Raw genomic sequence first — 18147 nt, 5'->3', positions numbered from 1 at the left:
GAGTGAAAATAGGCGTAGTAAGCTAATTTACTAAGATGTTTATCACCAAAATTTGCAATGACCCTTATTGCATAAGTAGCTGAACTCAAACGTTTCAGCAGATCATCAATGTGTTTCTTCCAATTTAATCTCTCATCAATGGACATACCTAAAAATTAGGAATATTCTACCTTAGCTATATGCTTCTGATTAAGGTCTATATTTATTAATGGCGTCATACCGTTCCCTGTACGGAACTGTATGTACTGTGTCTTATCAAAATTCAGTGAGAGTCCGTTTACAAGGAACCACTTAGTAATTTTCTGAAAGATAGTATTGACAATTTCATCAGTTAATTCTTGTTTGTCAGGTGTGATTACTATACTTGTATCATCAGCAAAGAGAACTAACTTTGCCTCTTCATGAATATAGAATGGCAAGTCATTAATATATAATAAGAACAACAAAGGACCCAAGACTGACCCTTGTGGAACCCCATTCTTGATAGTTCCCCAGTTTGAGGAATGTGCTGATCTTTGCATGTTACGAGAACTACGTATTTCAACTTTCTGCACTCTTCCAGTTAGGTACGAATTAAACCATTTGTGCACTGTCCCACTCATGCCACAATACTTGAGCTTGTCTAGCAGAATTTAATGATTTACACAATCAAAAGCCTTTGAGAGATCACAAAAAATCCCAATGGGTGGTGTTCGGTTATTCAGATCATTCAAAATTTGACTGGTGAAAGCATATATGCCATTTTCTGTTGAAAAACTTTTCTGGAAACCAAACTGACATTTTGTTAGTACTTCATTTTTACAGATATGTGAAGCTACTCTTGAATACATTACTTTCTCAAAAATTTTGGATAAAGCTGTTAGAAGGGAGATTGGACGGTAATTGTTGACATCAGATCTATCCCCCTTTTTATGCAAAGGTATAACAATAGCATATTTCAGTCTATCAGGGAAAATGCCCTGTTCCAGAGAGCTATTACACAGGTGGCTGAGAATCTCACTTATCTGTTGAGAACAAGCTTTTAGTATTTTGTTGGAAATGCCATCAATTCCATGTGAGTTTTTGCTTTTAAGCAAGTTTATTATTTTCCTAATTTCAGAGGGAGAAGTGGGTGAGATTTCAATTGTATCAAATTGCATAGGTATGGCCTCTTCCATATTGTTCCCTCTTTGTTATTGTATGTATTGTATATTACTTGTCTTTCCCAATAGCTTACCTCTTTTTGTCTCTGAATTTTGAACATTGTGCATCATTTTACGTTGTCAAACGTCTGATAGTGTGATAATTCTCACACTTGTCAGTTCTTGCTATCTTCAGAATTGTATTGATGTTTGTCTGACGGTCTGGTGGTATATCGCCAGTCTCATACATTCTACACATCAACATGGGTGTCCATTTTGTTGTCACTTTCCCCAGTGATTCTAGAAATTCTGATGGAATATTATCTGTTTCTTCCCCAGTAATGCTACAAATTCTGGTGGAATTTTACCTATCACTTCTGCCTTATTTGATATTAAGTCATCCAAAGCACTTTTAAATTCTGATTCTAATACCGAATTCCCTCTCTCTTCCCTGTCGACTCCTATTTCTTTTATCGTGTATCAGACAAGTCCTCCTCATCCTCACAGAGGCCTTCAATGTACTCTTTTCACTTGTCCGCTCTCTGCCCCGCATTTAACAGTGGCATTCCCATTGCCCTCTTAATGTTACTGTCCTTGCTTCTAATTTCACCAAAGATTGTTTAGACTTTCCTGTACGCTGAGTCAGTCCTTCTGACAATGATTTCTTTCTCTATTTCTTCACATTTTTCCTGCAACCATTTCACTGTAGCTTCCCTACATGTCATATTCATTCATTCTTGAATGACTTTTATTTCTGTATTCCTGAATTTCCCTTAACATTTTTGTACTTCCTCCTTTCAGCAATAAAGAGAAGTATTTCTTCTGTTACTCGTGGTTCCGTCGCACTTACCTATGTTTGTCTTTCCAACTTTAGTTATTGTTGTTTTTAGAGATGTCCTCTTCAGCTAAACTGCTTACTGAATTATCAAGTATCACAGTATGTATAACTCGGAGAACTTCGAGCGTATCTCTTCATTCCTTTGCACTTCCGTATCCCACTCTTTTGCAGTTTGATTCCTACTGACCAGTCTCTTAAACTTCAGTCTATTCTTCATCATTACTAAATTGGGATCTGAGTTTATGTTTGCTTCTTGATATGCCTTGCAGTTCAGTATCTGATTTCGGAATCTCTGCCTGACTGAAATGTAATCTAACTGTAATCATCCTGTATCTCGTGGTGTTTTCCAAGAACACATCCTCCTCTTAATATTCTCGAACAAGGTATTCGCTATTACTAGAGTTCGCGTCATGTAAGAAGGTGCCCCAATTTTCAGCTGTTCTGCGCATCCCCCTCCACTAGCCACTGGCAGCCAATAATATTCAATCTCTTTCCGGGCGGCTAGCAAAGAGTTACAGCTAAAGAGTGAGAATGTTGCTCCTCCATGCTGCATTGTTGCCGTACTTCATGACAACATGTGGTGTAGGCAAAAGAACTGTAAAAAGAGTCGTAAACAAAAGTGTCAGACTGTGAGAACTGTAGAATAAGTTGGTTTCGTATTGCCTGGAAAGCATCAAAATCACAAGGAACCTGTCACACAAATTGATGGTTTTAACAACATTGTTTTAAAGTGCTTCATGTGAATGATAAATGCGCGACATCACAAAAATGTGTTACAGTTACGCAGCTTCGTCAATGTAAAGAATTTTAAGAGAGATTGGTTCCAGATATGTTAAGAAGAGAGGTTTTAGTTCAAAGAAATGACATAGGTGCTGCACAAACTATTTCCCGTATAAAGATTCACAACACAAGAGGAGGAGTTAGTTCAGCATGGCTCAGTTAGAATCATTCAATGATCTGCTGGAAAATGAGTGATGGTACTGGCAGTTTAAAGTACTCGTAGGAATAGTTTCTTGGATAATTATTCTGAATGCTGTCTCCTCTTCTGGTTTTGTTTATGGGAATAAACTTGTATTTACGTGTAAGAAAAACAGCAGTGATTACCATTTGGAAATGAATGCTGTCATTTTCGTGACGTGATTCACAATTCTTGTCATACTTTGCTTTGAAGTCGGTCATTGCCAATTATAATTCAACTGTTATAGAGAAAACATCAAGTACAAACACCAGAAAAGCAGATATTTTTCCCCGGCTTAAAAATACAAATATTAAGCACCATTTAAACCAGACTCATGCCGATCTCCTGCATCTTGTTAATTTATACAAGTCATGTGATGGAACACACACATTTGACTTCCTTGCGCTTGAATGGGGTCTCACAGTTTTGCATGTCATTGTCAGTGTAGCCCCATAGAATTCATTTGGGCAAAGGGTTTTAAGGTTATGTGTGTGTGAGAGAGAAACCATTCAAGATAACGCACAGTGAATCACTTGTGCATGAGACAATAGACAGTGAGTCAATAGACAACGTTTCACTTGCAGCGTGCGCACTGTCTGTGCGGCATGCTCTAAAGCTTCATAAAGAAGAATTTGACAAGGAAGTGATGATGGATGTAAGCTTTGAATCTATCATCGTATATTTACAATCAGATTGTTCAGAAACAGACTCAAATAGACGTGACAATGGTATTACAGTACAAACTTTGGAGAAAATAATGATATTTCTTAGTTTTAAAGACTCATGGTTTAAAAAATGTGTTTGTCAACATAACAGTTGTGTACACAATAATGAGACCTTCCTAGCCTTTTTGATTAGGAATTTGTATCCTTTGAATTATGCAGGCTATAATGTTCAACATATTGCCAAAGGAGAGGTTAAGCTTCTTCCAACCATGTTGTATGCTCTAACAACATGCGAGAATGCAGCTGGATAAATATGTCAAAAGTCCGATATTTTCACATGTAAACGTCTGTAATTTTCAAGACACGAACTGGATAAGGCCCTAAAATGACAGTAACTGTTACTTGTCGAGATATCAGTGGTTTTCGATGTTATCGGTCAGCCTTCCCTGGAGTTATTTTCAGATGATTGATAAATATTTGCTTCTTCAGTGGATTATAAATGCGGTCTCTCACAGTAATATCGAACGTGTTAACAGTGAAAAGTATGACATCTTACTGACAGTTTTTACGATTGTCTTTTACATGAATCTTCTCTACCAGTAATTCTTTTCTACACACAGCGATTGCACTTAACTACAGTCAAACACACACACACACACACACACACACACACACACACACACTTACCCCTTACACATTTTTAAAAATTTTATTGAGTAGAAGCAATTGTCAAGCAAATATAATGATTTTGGTTTGTGCTTGAAGTTAATTTTGTTGTGTATTTAATTTTTACCCATAATGCAGTTCAAATCACAATGAATGGTAATCATTGCAAGCAGTTTCAATGAACTTGTTGTTAGACAATTGTCATTTTGAGAGAAATTGTACTTCACAAAGCTGTGTCAGCTGTTCTCGCCTCCCGATGTCAAGTGAAGTAAATCTGTGGTGCAGTAGACGCAACTTCATCAAGATGTGAATTAATATTTCTCTCATGACGATTGATTGAAATTGTTCTTGATATTTATTATTCCTCTCATGTATTTGAATGTATAATACAATGTACCATAGGCAAACAAGCCTGAAAGTTGTCTGCAGCAATGCAGTTCGGCAGCATGGACTTTATTTGGCCACTCTCTGCTGCCGCACATGCGCAGTTCTCATCCCCCACGCTTCCTTCCCGCTCTGCCTCTATGTGCTTAAGCGCCATCATAGGTGACGCGGGCTTTAGTGAAATTTATTCCAAAACTCATTAGTCGTTTCCTTCTTTCATTCCTACTACCAAGCCCATATTCCCCCTTAATTCTTTCTTATTTTCTTTCCTCTACAACCACATTCCAACCATCATAGCTATTAGATTTTCATCTCCTTTTACATACTGAATTGTCCATTCAACATCTTCATACACTTTATTGATCTCCTCAGCTTATGCTTGCAATGTTGCCGTGTACACTTGTAACATTTTTGTCTGTTGGATTGCTGCCGAATCTAATGAGAACAGCCCTATCACTGAACTCTTTACAGTAACTCACTCTCTGCTCTACCTTCGTATTCATAACAAATCCTACTCCTGCTATACCATTTTCTGCTGCTTTTGATTTGGTCACCTCTCCCTTTGCAGTCCATTCCCACAAATCTGAATGGAGGGACTAGTCCAGAATCTTTTGCCAATGGAGAAGTCATCTTGACACTTTCTTAGTTACAGGCCACTTGTAGTATCGATACACATTGTGTCTTTAACCCTTAACTACTCTAGTGAAATGCTTATACGCTAATACCATAGTGGGGTCTCAGAGTATCCCAATAAGTCAAACAAAACTGTAATTTAAAGAAATTTTATTTTGAATTGCACTTTTATCACTGAATATTATAAACATTTTTATGCATTTGAGATGTGATTACAAACAATTTTTGCACACTGAAACATGTTTTGAGCATTTTTCACACGCTATTTTGGTTTTCTTGTGTGCATTTCATGCACACATGTAGCATCTTGCTTTTCTCGTGGGTTCTGGCTGTGAGATGTTGAGGCAAGAGGAGTACCACCAAGTTTAACATCATCTCTCAGTTCACGAGAAAGGGGTAGGACATCTTGATGTTGTATATGGGATTTTACTAAATCCATTCCAAGCCTCTGTAGCAACTCTCTTCCTTTTTAAATCATCCGTTTGATCAAGTTGTTTGGTGTACTGAAGTAAAACAGCAGCATTGACTCCTACTATGTTTAAAATGGCATAAAATGCAGACACTGGCTGTCTGCGTGTTCGCCGTGATACTGAATAGTTGGCGCACATTTGGTCCAGTGTGTCCATTCCTCCTTTTGTGGCATCGTAATCAATGATCATTTCAGGTTTTTTATGATCATAGTGCATAGATGGAAGCAACACAACACTCGACCATTCCGAGGAACATAAGAACAAATTGTCTTTCCTTCATTGTGCCCAAATAATGCTGATTCTACTGGGCGCTTTCTTTATGGTTTGAATTCTTCTGGGATCTGCAGTTTATTTAGCATTAGAGTGCATAAGACAGTCAACTTTTTGGCTTCCAGTTGGTCACAGAGTTCAAGTGACATGAACCAATTATGTACTGTCACATTTCTATTGCTTTCCTCAATTGATGTTATTAATTTCAAAACATCCTGTGTTGGAATTGATAAGATACTTTTATTTGTCCCTTTGCCTGTGTAGACAACTGCATTGCCTAAATAGAATGTTTGTGAATCACAAAGGAACGTAACTTTGAGGCCATATATGGCTGGCTTCTTAGGCATATACGTGCAAAATTTGCACCTACCACGAAAGAGTACTAACATTTCATTGATTGGCATGTTTGCTCCTGGAGTATAATACTTTTCACATTTGTCTATAAAGAGTTCCCAGACATCTCTAATAGCTGCAAGTCTGTCACCAGCCTTCCTAGCATCTCATGTAGTAGTACAATTGAAACACAAACAAGACAAAATGAATAAAAATCTATGAACATTCATAGTGGCTCGAAACACATCACAACCAGTTCCATCATTAGCGAAAAGTCCAATAACATTTTCGTGAGTAGATTTCATTACTCCAGATAAATAAAGCAGACCTAGAAATGCTCTCAGCTCTATTACATCTAGCGGCTTTGTGAATGCTGATTGAGGAGCTCTGTATTTGATTGACATGTCATGTATCTTGACTTTTGTATTGGTGACTATTAGTTGTAATAAATCTTCAGTAATAAACAATTCCCAAGCAGATAATATGTCGGTTGAATCAAGCATTTTTGCTTCACGTCTAGCAGCTGGAAGGTGACTGACTGTATTGTGGCATGGTCACGAGATGTAGGAGGAGCTTCTTTTGACCATTTGTAGCACTGCTTTTTTTTCAAAAAAAATATTTCTCGGCGGAAGGCCTAATACATGCCACTTCATTTGATTCTTCACAACTACTTTCTGATGTAACTTCAGAGGTGGAATCATGATCACGTAGTGTAAATTCATCCTAATCTTCTGTGCTCTCCTCATCAGATTGCAAAAACGCAGGATCATTCACTAGTCTTTCCAGCTTGTCATCTGTTAATGACTTCGATTGTACCATTCTGAAAAATAATGCATACATACTCACATAACCTTAAAAATTGATGATGTTATCGAAATTTTGCTCTTTTCGGAGTACTCTGAGTCCAGTTGCGTAAAACACTAATTGAGATAATGAAAAACAATTTTATGTTAATACTCTGGTGGGGTATTCTGAGACCTCTTTCTCTTTATCTCACAAAATATTACCGGAAGCACCACATCCGATGCTCTGCGTTACACGGCATCACTTCACTGAGGACTGCCAAGAACACAGGCGCTAGCTAGCTGTTGTTCCGTTCACGTACTGTGTATTGTATTCATATCGCCTGGGGTTCTCCAGGACCCCACTAGAGCAGTTAGAGGTTAATGCATTGGTGTCCATTGCCTTCTTCATTCTCATGCCGTTGGTCATTGCTGATCAGATTTCCCACCCCTAGGACAATAGAGTGCCCTGAGCCTCTGTCCGCTCCTCCGCCCTCTATGACAAGAACATTGGCAAAAGGGGGTGACTCTTGTGCCAGAAGTCTTCAGCCACCACTGCTGATGATTTTTATTCAGAATTTAAGCAGTGGTGGTGTTCGAACCCAGGACACAGGATTTTTTGAATACTAGTCAAATACGCTACCCTTGATTGATGTCGATTATGGATCTAAATAAGTCACAATTACATGGCAACGTGAGTGTAAAAATCTGTGAAATTGTCTGTGTCTTTGTGTATGCCGGCAGTTTGTACCAGATAAAAATCATAGTATCTCCTCAGCACGCCAAAAATAGTTGAGTAATACTGAAAATTTGTTTGGTTTTTGATCAGTATTATTGAGAAATTTGAGATAGAAAACCCAGTCAGATACAGTGCAACTACATTGTAATTTAAATGTGGTGTGTTCATAGTTTCCCCCTTTCCACTCCTAACAGTCAGAAAGTATGTCATGGCGGTGCGGGAAAGTGTGCCAGACTGGCTGACTGCTATGGCACTCATGCCAGGGATTAGGTCGTGGTCCAAATTCTCGATCACACTTTGATTGAGCAGTATCTCACATTATGTATTGCGTAAAGTCCTGGAAAAGTCTCAGAAAGAAAGTGAAGTCCATTTAGTACAAGTTTAAATTTGAAGTTTCACAACTGCAAACTAGGTATATTCGATTACAGATCACTTGTAAATTATTGTGTTAAAATTTGAGAGTTCAGACTAGTTTGCATAACACAAAGTAGTGAAGTCCACATGTGTAAGATATTTCAGAGTATTCACTAGTGACGTATCAGTATTACAAGTCCAAACAAAGTGTTCAGTGCAAGACGGCTGTCCCTATTTAAGCACTCGCTTTGACGTGAGCCAAACTTCTGCAACATAAATTACGAATTTAATGTTTTACACATATATTCACATCAGTTTATGTGTAAATTTCCTCAGATGTCTATTGCTTTTCATAATTTTTCTCAAAGTTAAATAGTCTGTTCAGAAATAACGATTATGTCAAGGAAAACGCTACCTTATGCTGTTTTTGTTGCTAATAAATATAAACAATTGAAACTAAGTACACTCTTACATCATGTGTGTATGTTCACACACACACACACACACACAAACAAGATACACCTCACAAGGAATCCAAACTCCCAGCTAGAACACATTCAGTTGTTCCACTACCCGCCATCTTGTTTTGTAGTTTGTGAACATGCCATTGAAAGCTGCGTAGTGCAGTTTTTCACAGTGAATATAATAGCAAAACCAGAATAAGTAGGTGAAATGTATAGTAAACACAGACACAAACTTACACATTAACAAATGATTTTCTATATGGAATTAATGAATGTTAGACCTAACCGCAACTTTCCCAGACAATAAAAATTTTGAAGTAAACAACTTTTCTATATTAAGTTCTTTATGGAAATCACAGAATATGGTAACGAGGTGTGTGTGTGTGTGTGTGTGTGTGTGTGTGTGTGTGTGTGTGTGTGTGTGTGTAAAACTTAGTCTGTTTTTCAAGTTTGTAAATATTTCCTTAAAAACTGAAATCTGTATGTCTACAAGTATTAAATAACATTTTTCCTGTTTAATAGAAGGAAAATAAAAGCCGACTGATGATACTGAAAGTGCAACGAAACAAGTCTGAGTAATAGAAGAAAGAAAAGAATTGGGTTTGCTCAAGGAGGAGCTCCTCCAAAAACAATTTTTAATTAATCCTGTGGAACATATGCTATATTGTGCTTTCATTTATACACTGAGATTTGTAGTTACAGTTCCACTTAGAGATCTTGTATTCAACACCATTGCATCAAATTCACAACTAAACATTCAGTGTTCCAGATATTTTTAATTTATATCAGGTGTTTTGAACATCACAGTGCTTTACTAGGCATGGTCCTAATAAATGTGGCATAGGTACTCTTGCATTAACCCAGCCTGTCAGGTCACTTACTCAGTAATAGTGGAATCTGGATCTTACTGTTACTTGACTTTTTTTACAGATGCAAAGCATTGCCAGATGTAAAAGTTAAATTAATTACTAAGAGAGAACTGGACTGATTGGAAATCACTCAAAACCTTTGGAATTTAGTGCTCCGCAAACATACTTTCAAAACTGAGAAATGGAATGAACGAATGATCTTTCTCTATTCCTGTACCTATTATAGAAAACATTTTTATTTTTATTTTTAAAAAACAGTGGCCAAAAACGTAGAAGAAACATGTATATTCTTTAACATTTTGGAGACTGGCTACTTAGAACAATGTCAGACCTAGGAAACTGGTATTTATGCTGTTATTTAAAGCCTTACTGGCATGTATGTGATTGATGTATCGCCAACAGTAATACAAGTAGCAAGATTTATTTTCATATTTACTTTAGTTCTTTGATAGACCACAAATGTTAAAATCATGAGGACAGAAAGTGTATTTATCCTCCCAAGAAAAGTGTGCAAGGTGAGTTACTGGGTAATTTCTTCCTCTTGAGCTTTCCAGGTGTCTTGCTCACTTAACAGATGTGACATTTATTGCAGAATTATACAGAACTTTGAAAGTACATGTCAGTGTGATCATATTGGTTCAGCCATTTGCAATAGCAGCTGTTATGTTCACTAATTTTCGTTTGAAATACGTCCAGAGATTGGCAGCAGAAGGCTGAGTCCAGTTTTCAAGTGATCGCTGGCTCATGCTTTGAGAAAATGGCGGCCCAACTCGTAATCGGGTGCAGTCTTTTTAACACAAAGTTGTGACCCAAGTTATGCTAAGGCTTGGTGTCCAAAGTGTTAACACATTGACTGCCACTCCCATAGCGATGGATGTTTCACAGCTAGGCCAGACCATGGTGTCAAGCGTGAGATGCTGCTGCGGCCACAGGCTACCTCTTGAGAGTTAATGTATTAAATATTGTTCTAATGCATTACTCATTTTACGTGGCTATTCAAATAATTTGAATTTAATGTTTGTTTCAAAAGTTAAAAATTCCTGTAATTGCTCTTGAAGACTTAAATAAACACAATTTGCTCAAATGTCTGTATTTTATTTCAAACAATGGAAAATCCGGATGGAATGTAAAAATGTAAAAATACTAGAGAAGGAAAGTTGCTACTCGCCATACAGCGGAGATGTTGAGTTGCGATAGGCACAACAAAAGATTCGCACAATTATAACTTTCAGCCATTAAGGCCTTTTTCAGCAACACACACACACACACACACACACACACACACACACACAAATGCAATCTCAGACAACTGAAACCACAAGTGTGAATCTTTTTGTTGTGCCTATCGCAACTCAGCATCTCCACCATATGGTGGGTAGCAATTTTCTTTCTCTAATATTATTATTGTATTTTATTTCATTAAGAAACATTGCCCATCACCGGTGTTTTCCAAAGGGAACTTAATATTTTCAATTGACATTAATGTTTTAAAAAATTTGCATTTCGGGTTGGAATGAAACGTGGTCAGACATATTTGGTAGCATTTTCATACTTTTGTATCAGAATTTTTGATTTGTTGATTTTACCTCTGTGTTGAGCAGTCAAGGAAGTTTAATTCCTGTGAATTATAATCATTGCACTGTCAGTTTCATTTTCTGCTAATATCGTGATTCTAATTTTTTGGTATAATTCTTTCCAATTTAGTTTAATAGTAGGTTCAGATTGCCAGGTAATGAAATGCATAACTTTTATACATAATTAAATGGCACAGTTTCAGAAATTGTAAAATGTGCAACACCAAAAGTTGACTACAGCTGGCAGAACAGTTCGGTGTGTAATAAATGACATCATCTCTGAGCAGTTGGCAATAATCAGTAGAAATAACACACTGAGAGTTCTGGTTTGGATCAGCAATACAATACTTAACTTGATAGGCACTTTTAGCAAGAAATATGGAATGACTGTGACCTTGTCTTCTTGCACAGCCTGTGCTGTGTCAGCCTCTTCAAGCCAGCCATCTCTGTTGTATATAAACACTCACAAATGTGACTAATATGCAAATATTTGTAAAAAGTTGTAACAGTTACAAAAATATTCAAGTATTTCAAAAACTTTAAGTCTTTCTCATTGGATATGGCACCAGTGCTGTGCTTTCTTAGCTGTACACTATACATGGTTAGCTCTTAGACATTTAAAAAAGAAACTACACTAAGGTATTAATTGTTGGAAGATTGGGAAAACATTGCCAATTACAGCCACAATACTGCCAGCACTAGATGGCAATGCTGTTCACTTGCACGCGTTCATACATGTGCACTGGTCTGAGTAGTCACCTTTGTAAAATCAAAAAAGAAAAGTGTCAATGGGTGCGCATGCCTTGATTGTTACAAGTGCCACTTATTGTTTCTCTGCACTTTGGTCTATATGAAAAGTATGCCAGATCACAAATGAAGTGATCCTATGTCCCCTTACTTGCATATATATTGTTGCTCCCATTCATCTCAGTGGTATTGCTATATCTATTGTGGCATCCTTACCAGTAACAGTATTTCATGATATGCTTTTGTGGTATGTAATCAATGTGATAATTAATAACTGTTAAAATGTTAGAATATTAGTAAGTAACCAAAAACTCATTTCGTAAGTTACATATTCACATTAAATAGTGCTGTTTAATGTTGTAGGTTTATGGAAACTCTAACATACAAGTGTGGAATACCCAGTATGAAGCTGTTATGCAGCAAGAACATATGTGGATGCAAAGGAATCGTGGGGGAAGTGAACTATTCACTTCTTCACAATCCTCAACCCAGTCTGATACATCGCCACCTTTGTCCCAGACAGCAACAAATTCATCTTTGCGGTCCAGACAGTTCTCATTGTCACAACCTGGTCCTTCTGGTTTACAGAGCAGAGGGGCAGGCAGCAACAGCAGCAGTCAACCATCTGGGACATTCTTGCATCCATCTAGCCTTTCCCAAACAAGACAGCGCAGCAGATCCAACACTTCTCCGCAAGGGCCAGTGAAAAAATTGCGGAGCTAACAGTGACAGATGATACGTTGAGGAGGAGAGAAATTCTTATACTATTTTCCAACTCCTTTTTTTCCCCACAGACATTGGAGATAATGGCACATTTGTGCAGGGACCAGTATGAAAACTCAGTGTTCATTGGTTTTACTACAAATAAATGTAATTTCCAAGTACAAATTTTTTGCAGAGGACAAAAACTGTTGGTATAATACCTTCTGCAGATTCCCTATGCAAATATTATTATTAGAAAGAAAAATCAATTGTTAAAAAGCATTGTCCTCAGATTGTTAAGTGTAAATGAATGTGTAATCCTTGTATTTTATGACCAAAATGACACACAGTAAGCTTAACATGCTTAACTCTAATTTGAAAAGGTTAGTTTCTTTTGACCTTTTTCAAACAGTATTTAAAGTGATTAGTTCTTTAGCTAATTATGTGAAGTAATAATTTGGAATTAATTGCAGATTTTGTTCTGTAATTAATCTGTTCCTCTGCATCCTTGTACTTCATCTTTTTTCTGAGTGTCTTGTGTAATTTATAAGCAACTTCTACCAGGCAAATCAGTTTTCAGAAACTTTATTATTTAAAAATATTTGGCCTTTTTAACAGAGTATGTCTTTACAGGTGTTTTAGTATTCTAGTCAAATTATTCTTTCATTGTTAATTCAGGAGTGGAGTCATTATCATAAGCACTATTTGATTAATGAGTCCCTTTTACATTTCATTTTGTCCAGTTCCTCACTGTGTTAAAGCATCATACCAATGTTTATAATGGTGAGCTTGAGGTACATCTGGAGGTTATAACTGGATTTGGCATGTACAAGTGATCTTTTGAAGGTTTCACTTCTTCATCATAAGATGAAGGAGGGAAAATTGTTCTGAAACATGTGGTGACTTATGAGATGCTGGTACACATTTGGACTTTGAAATCCATTGTTTAGTTTGTCCTGTGTATTTACTTGTACTTATCAACTAATTCCACAACAAAAGTAGCAGACAGTGGTTGACCAATGCCAAACATCCACAAGCATCTTTAGTAGTTCATAATTCCCATAAGATTTGTCAGTAGGACTTAATATTAGGTATGTTAAGCATACTATCAGATAGTTGATGATATCACATTGCAGTGGCTGGTACCCTTTTTAACATTTTTAATAGCTAAATTTTTTCCATTACTTGACTGTTGACATTGGTCTGCTTGAACAGATTTGATGAGGAGTAAACACCTCTTTTAGAACTGGTTTTTGAAAAAGACTAAAATGTTCAAGCTGACCTTCAGCCTGTCAACTGCTTCATTTTTAAAAAATTGTATATTGTTTGTCCAGCACACTATGCACAAACATGGTTCTCTTTGTGCAGTTGTGATGGTGTAGGTGTGTAGATTGATTTTATGACAACACTTATATTGTTTTCAAGGAAAGATAAAAATATTAATACCAAGCGCTTTTTTTAGGTCTTCATTATTCAGTACCATATTAGTTCAAACATTTAAACTTTCATCCATAATTTACTTAGCTCAATAGTAGGACCTGGGTCACTATTGCGAGATTTTGATTATTGGTACTTTTAAATAAATGTTATCTGTGTTATTCATATGCAGTTTGAGAAATGTGAAACACTCAGTCTCATTGCTCTTGGTAGCAGTAGTGCAGTGTCAGGAGAGCTTCCTGAAAGTGTTGCAGGAAATGCATGCAGGTAGTAACTTATTTTGTCAGCAGGTAGCAAATGATGTTCCACTTAGTATCTATGCATGTGGATATGATAGGGACAGTGTTGCTCTCAAGTATCTATATTTTATCCTATGAGTTGTATGTTCTGTGATACACTATGTGAAGTTTTCTTAGGAAGTTGTGAGACTATTTCTATTGCACTATTATGTTGCAGTTTTACCATTTCATGGGAAAGTTTCATTACTTTCTAGAAACACCAAATATGTGATATTCATGTCACATCTAATGTGACAGAGGATATTTTTGTAACATGCCAGTGCAAGTGTGTACAATATAGCAGCCATGACTATTGTCATGTTGCAAGGAAAATGTATTTTATTATTTTTGTAATAAAATTTGTGAGGAAAAAATTTTCTAATGCTTGCCTTTGTAAATTCAATACCACTATCATATTCTGAGGAGAAAAAAAGGAAGTACCAGGATCACATAAAAATGTTCAAGGGACTTGCCAATCTTTGTGTGAGTAAACCACAGCTTTGTATCGTAGGCAAGTTCATAAGTTTATGTTTTTATATACCGTATTTACTCGAATCTAAGCCGCACTTTTTTTCCGGTTTTCGTAATCCAAAAAGCCCCCTGCGGCTTAGAATCGAGTGCAAAGCAAGTGGAAGTTATGAAAAATGTTGGTAGGTGCCGCCACAACTAACTTCTGCCGTCAAATATATGTAGCGCTACACAGGCATGCTTCGTAGGCACAAAGATAAATACTGGCGCCAGAACCTCCGCGTCAGTAAATAAATTAAAAAAAAAGGTGGAAGACGAGCTTTTTGTTCTCCGCCCCGAGTTTCGACCACTGCATTTTCATACATTATCCAACGAAGTAAGTACAAATTCCGTATTGTTCATCTTCGAATGTAGCAGAATTTCAATGTACTACGAAAATCCGACATGCAAGACTGTTTGGGATGTTTGTCAATATGGCCAACTCTACTTTCTGAATTTTTTCCTACCTGTGAGAAGAGATGGTTGCTAACAGGAACCTGATGAAATGTGAATCACATGCAGTATTCTCTTCACCATAAGAATAATACGAATATAAACATTTTGCCATGTATTCTTTCGTGTTTGCTGCTATCTCATTTAAATCCTGCCTGCCTAATAAACTACGAAACTAGAGTGAGACAACAGCAAACGCGGAAGAATATACATATCGTGTCATGTTTATATTCGTATTATTCTTATGCCTAATAGTGATACAGTCAGAAATGAAGCACGGCAACTGACTAGATTTTTAATTCTAAGATGACTAATTTCTGTGCAGAATTTGATGTGCTAAAGAACCGGCCGCAAAGATTTTCAAACGGAGAAACATTTTCGCCTAACTTTCGTTCAGAACATGTTCTACCATACGCAGTCTATTATTTGGTTCTTGTTGATCATTATCAAAGAAAGCAGCAGTGTAAGTAACAACAAATAGCAGTCTCTTGCCATTGTTTCGCTAGTGAGACGATTACTCTCTCTTTTTTTTGAATTGTAAGCGGCAGTAGCGCGCACAAAAGCAAGCTATGCCGCGAGCGGCGACAGGCCGTAAACACGCACTATCAGAATGCGACAAACAATGCGTGACACAGTACAGTAATGCATTTTCAGCTTAGAGTGACGCAGACACCTATAACAAAGAAAACAGCACTTATCAGATCAAAGCAAAATAAGCAATCGATTCAAACCAGACGAAGCACGCGAAAAAGGAAGGGTACCCGTATAAATACGGACGGAGCGCCTGACGCATAGCAATGGCTACCTGGTAAAGCTTAACTGCTAAGCTTACGACTCGAACCAAACTACTGTAGCTGTATCGTCATTCATTCGACCTAAATTGTGTCTCATTATTACAATGGACCAACTTTGTTTCGATTTGGAGGTGTGGCATAAAGCTTTACTCTCCCCTTGAATTTCGAGTCTCAAATTTCTGGTGCGGCTTAGATTCGGGAATTTTTTTTTTTCCTTATTTCGAGTCTCATTCTTCAGGTGCGGCTTAGATTCAAGTAAATACGGTAACTAAATTGTATAGGAATTTTCTGGTATGTGAAAACAATTATTCATATTAAATAAGGATCTTATGGTTCAAGATACCCAGAAGTTTGTTTTTGGTATAAACTGTTGATGATGCGACCTGTGCGCACACTATGAACCTGAATGTTCACACTTTGATATGTTGTAGAATTTTTACTGTTACTTCTCACTTCTTTCATCTCTGACATGATTTATACACTCCTGGAAATTGAAATAAGAACACCGTGAATTCATTGTCCCAGGAAGGGGAAACTTTATTGACACATTCCTGGGGTCAGATACATCACATGATCACACTGACAGAACCACAGGCACATAGACACAGGCAACAGAGCATGCACAATGTCGGCACTAGTACAGTGTATATCCACCTTTCGCAGCAATGCAGGCTGCTATTCTCCCATGGAGACGATCGTAGAGATGCTGGATGTAGTCCTGTGGAACGGCTTGCCATGCCATTTCCACCTGGCACCTCAGTTGGACCAGCATTCGTGCTGGACGTGCAGACCGCGTGAGACGACGCTTCATCCAGTCCCAAACATGCTCAATGGGGGACAGATCCGGAGATCTTGCTGGCCAGGGTAGTTGACTTACACCTTCTAGAGCACGTTGGGTGGCACGGGATACATGCGGACGTGCATTGTCTTGTTGGAACAGCAAGTTCCCTTGCCGGTCTAGGAATGGTAGAACGATGGGTTCGATGATGGTTTGGATGTACCGTGCACTATTCAGTGTCCCCTCGACGATCACCAGTGGTGTACGGCCAGTGTAGGAGATCGCCCCCCACACCATGATGCCGGGTGTTGGCCCTGTGTGCCTCGGTCGTATGCAGTCCTGATTGTGGCGCTCACCTGCACGGCGCCAAACACGCATACGACCATCATTGGCACCAAGGCAGAAGCGACTCTCATCGCTGAAGACGACACGTCTCCATTTGTCCCTCCAGTCACGCCTGTCGCGACACCACTGGAGGCGGGCTGCACGACGTTGGGGCGTGAGCGGAAGACGACCTAACGGTGTGCGGGACCGTAGCCCAGCTTCATGGAGACGGTTGCGAATGGTCCTCGCCGATACCCCAGGAGCAACAGTGTCCCTAATTTGCTGGGAAGTGGCGGTGCGGTCCCCTACGGCACTGCGTAGGATCCTACGGTCTTGGCGTGCATCCGTGCGTCGCTGCGGTCCGGTCTCAGGTCGACGGGCACGTGCACCTTCCGCCGACCACTGGCGACAACATCGATGTACTGTGGAGACCACACGCCCCACGTGTTGAGCAATTCGGCGGTACGTCCACCCGGCCTCCTGCATGCCCACTATACGCCCTCGCTCAAAGTCCGTCAACTGCACATACGGTTCACGTCCACGCTGTCGCGGCATGCTACCAGTGTTAAAGACTGCGATGGAGCTCCGTATGCCACGGCAAACTGGCTGACACTGACGGCGGCGGTGCACAAATGCTGCGCAGCTAGCGCCATTCGACGGCCAACACTGCGGTTCCTGGTGTGTCCGCTGTGCCATGCGTGTGATCATTGCTTGTACAGCCCTCTCGCAGTGTCCAGAGCAAGTATGGTGGGTCTGACACACCGGTGTCAATGTGTTCTTTTTTCCATTTCCAGGAGTGTACATGCAAAAAAGAACCAGGTCACACTGTGCATTGGAGCCCACTTTAAACTGTAAGTCTCTATGTAACTAACTGGGTAAATTCATTTTAGTGGCTTGGCGAAGGGAAGGGCATCCCATCTTCAATAGGACTATGCCTAGTAAAGCATTGCAGTGTTAAAATAAATATTTGGGTTGGAGATAAGTTACCTAAACTGTTAGTGTCTGAA

At 38.6% G+C, this 18147-nt stretch overlaps 1 protein-coding gene across 2 annotated transcripts in view; it reads left to right on the top strand.

Moving 5' to 3' along the window:
* LOC126458078 (non-structural maintenance of chromosomes element 3 homolog) overlaps window positions 1-14651 on the top strand; it is a 67787-nt gene extending 53136 nt beyond the window's left edge. For both annotated transcript variants that reach the window (XM_050094894.1, XM_050094893.1), the window contains one exon: window positions 12231-14651. In XM_050094894.1, the coding sequence (XP_049950851.1) occupies window positions 12231-12590 (360 nt within the window). In that variant the 3' untranslated portion in view covers window positions 12591-14651. The remainder of the gene's footprint in view (window positions 1-12230) is intronic.
* Window positions 14652-18147: the final 3496 nt, after the last annotated feature.

Source organism: Schistocerca serialis, chromosome 2 (assembly GCF_023864345.2).
Source record: "Schistocerca serialis cubense isolate TAMUIC-IGC-003099 chromosome 2, iqSchSeri2.2, whole genome shotgun sequence".
In the NCBI taxonomy this organism is placed as follows: domain Eukaryota; kingdom Metazoa; phylum Arthropoda; class Insecta; order Orthoptera; family Acrididae; genus Schistocerca; species Schistocerca serialis.
The sequence above is the reverse complement of the archived record's forward strand: the minus strand, read 5'-3'. Positions and strand labels throughout refer to the sequence as shown.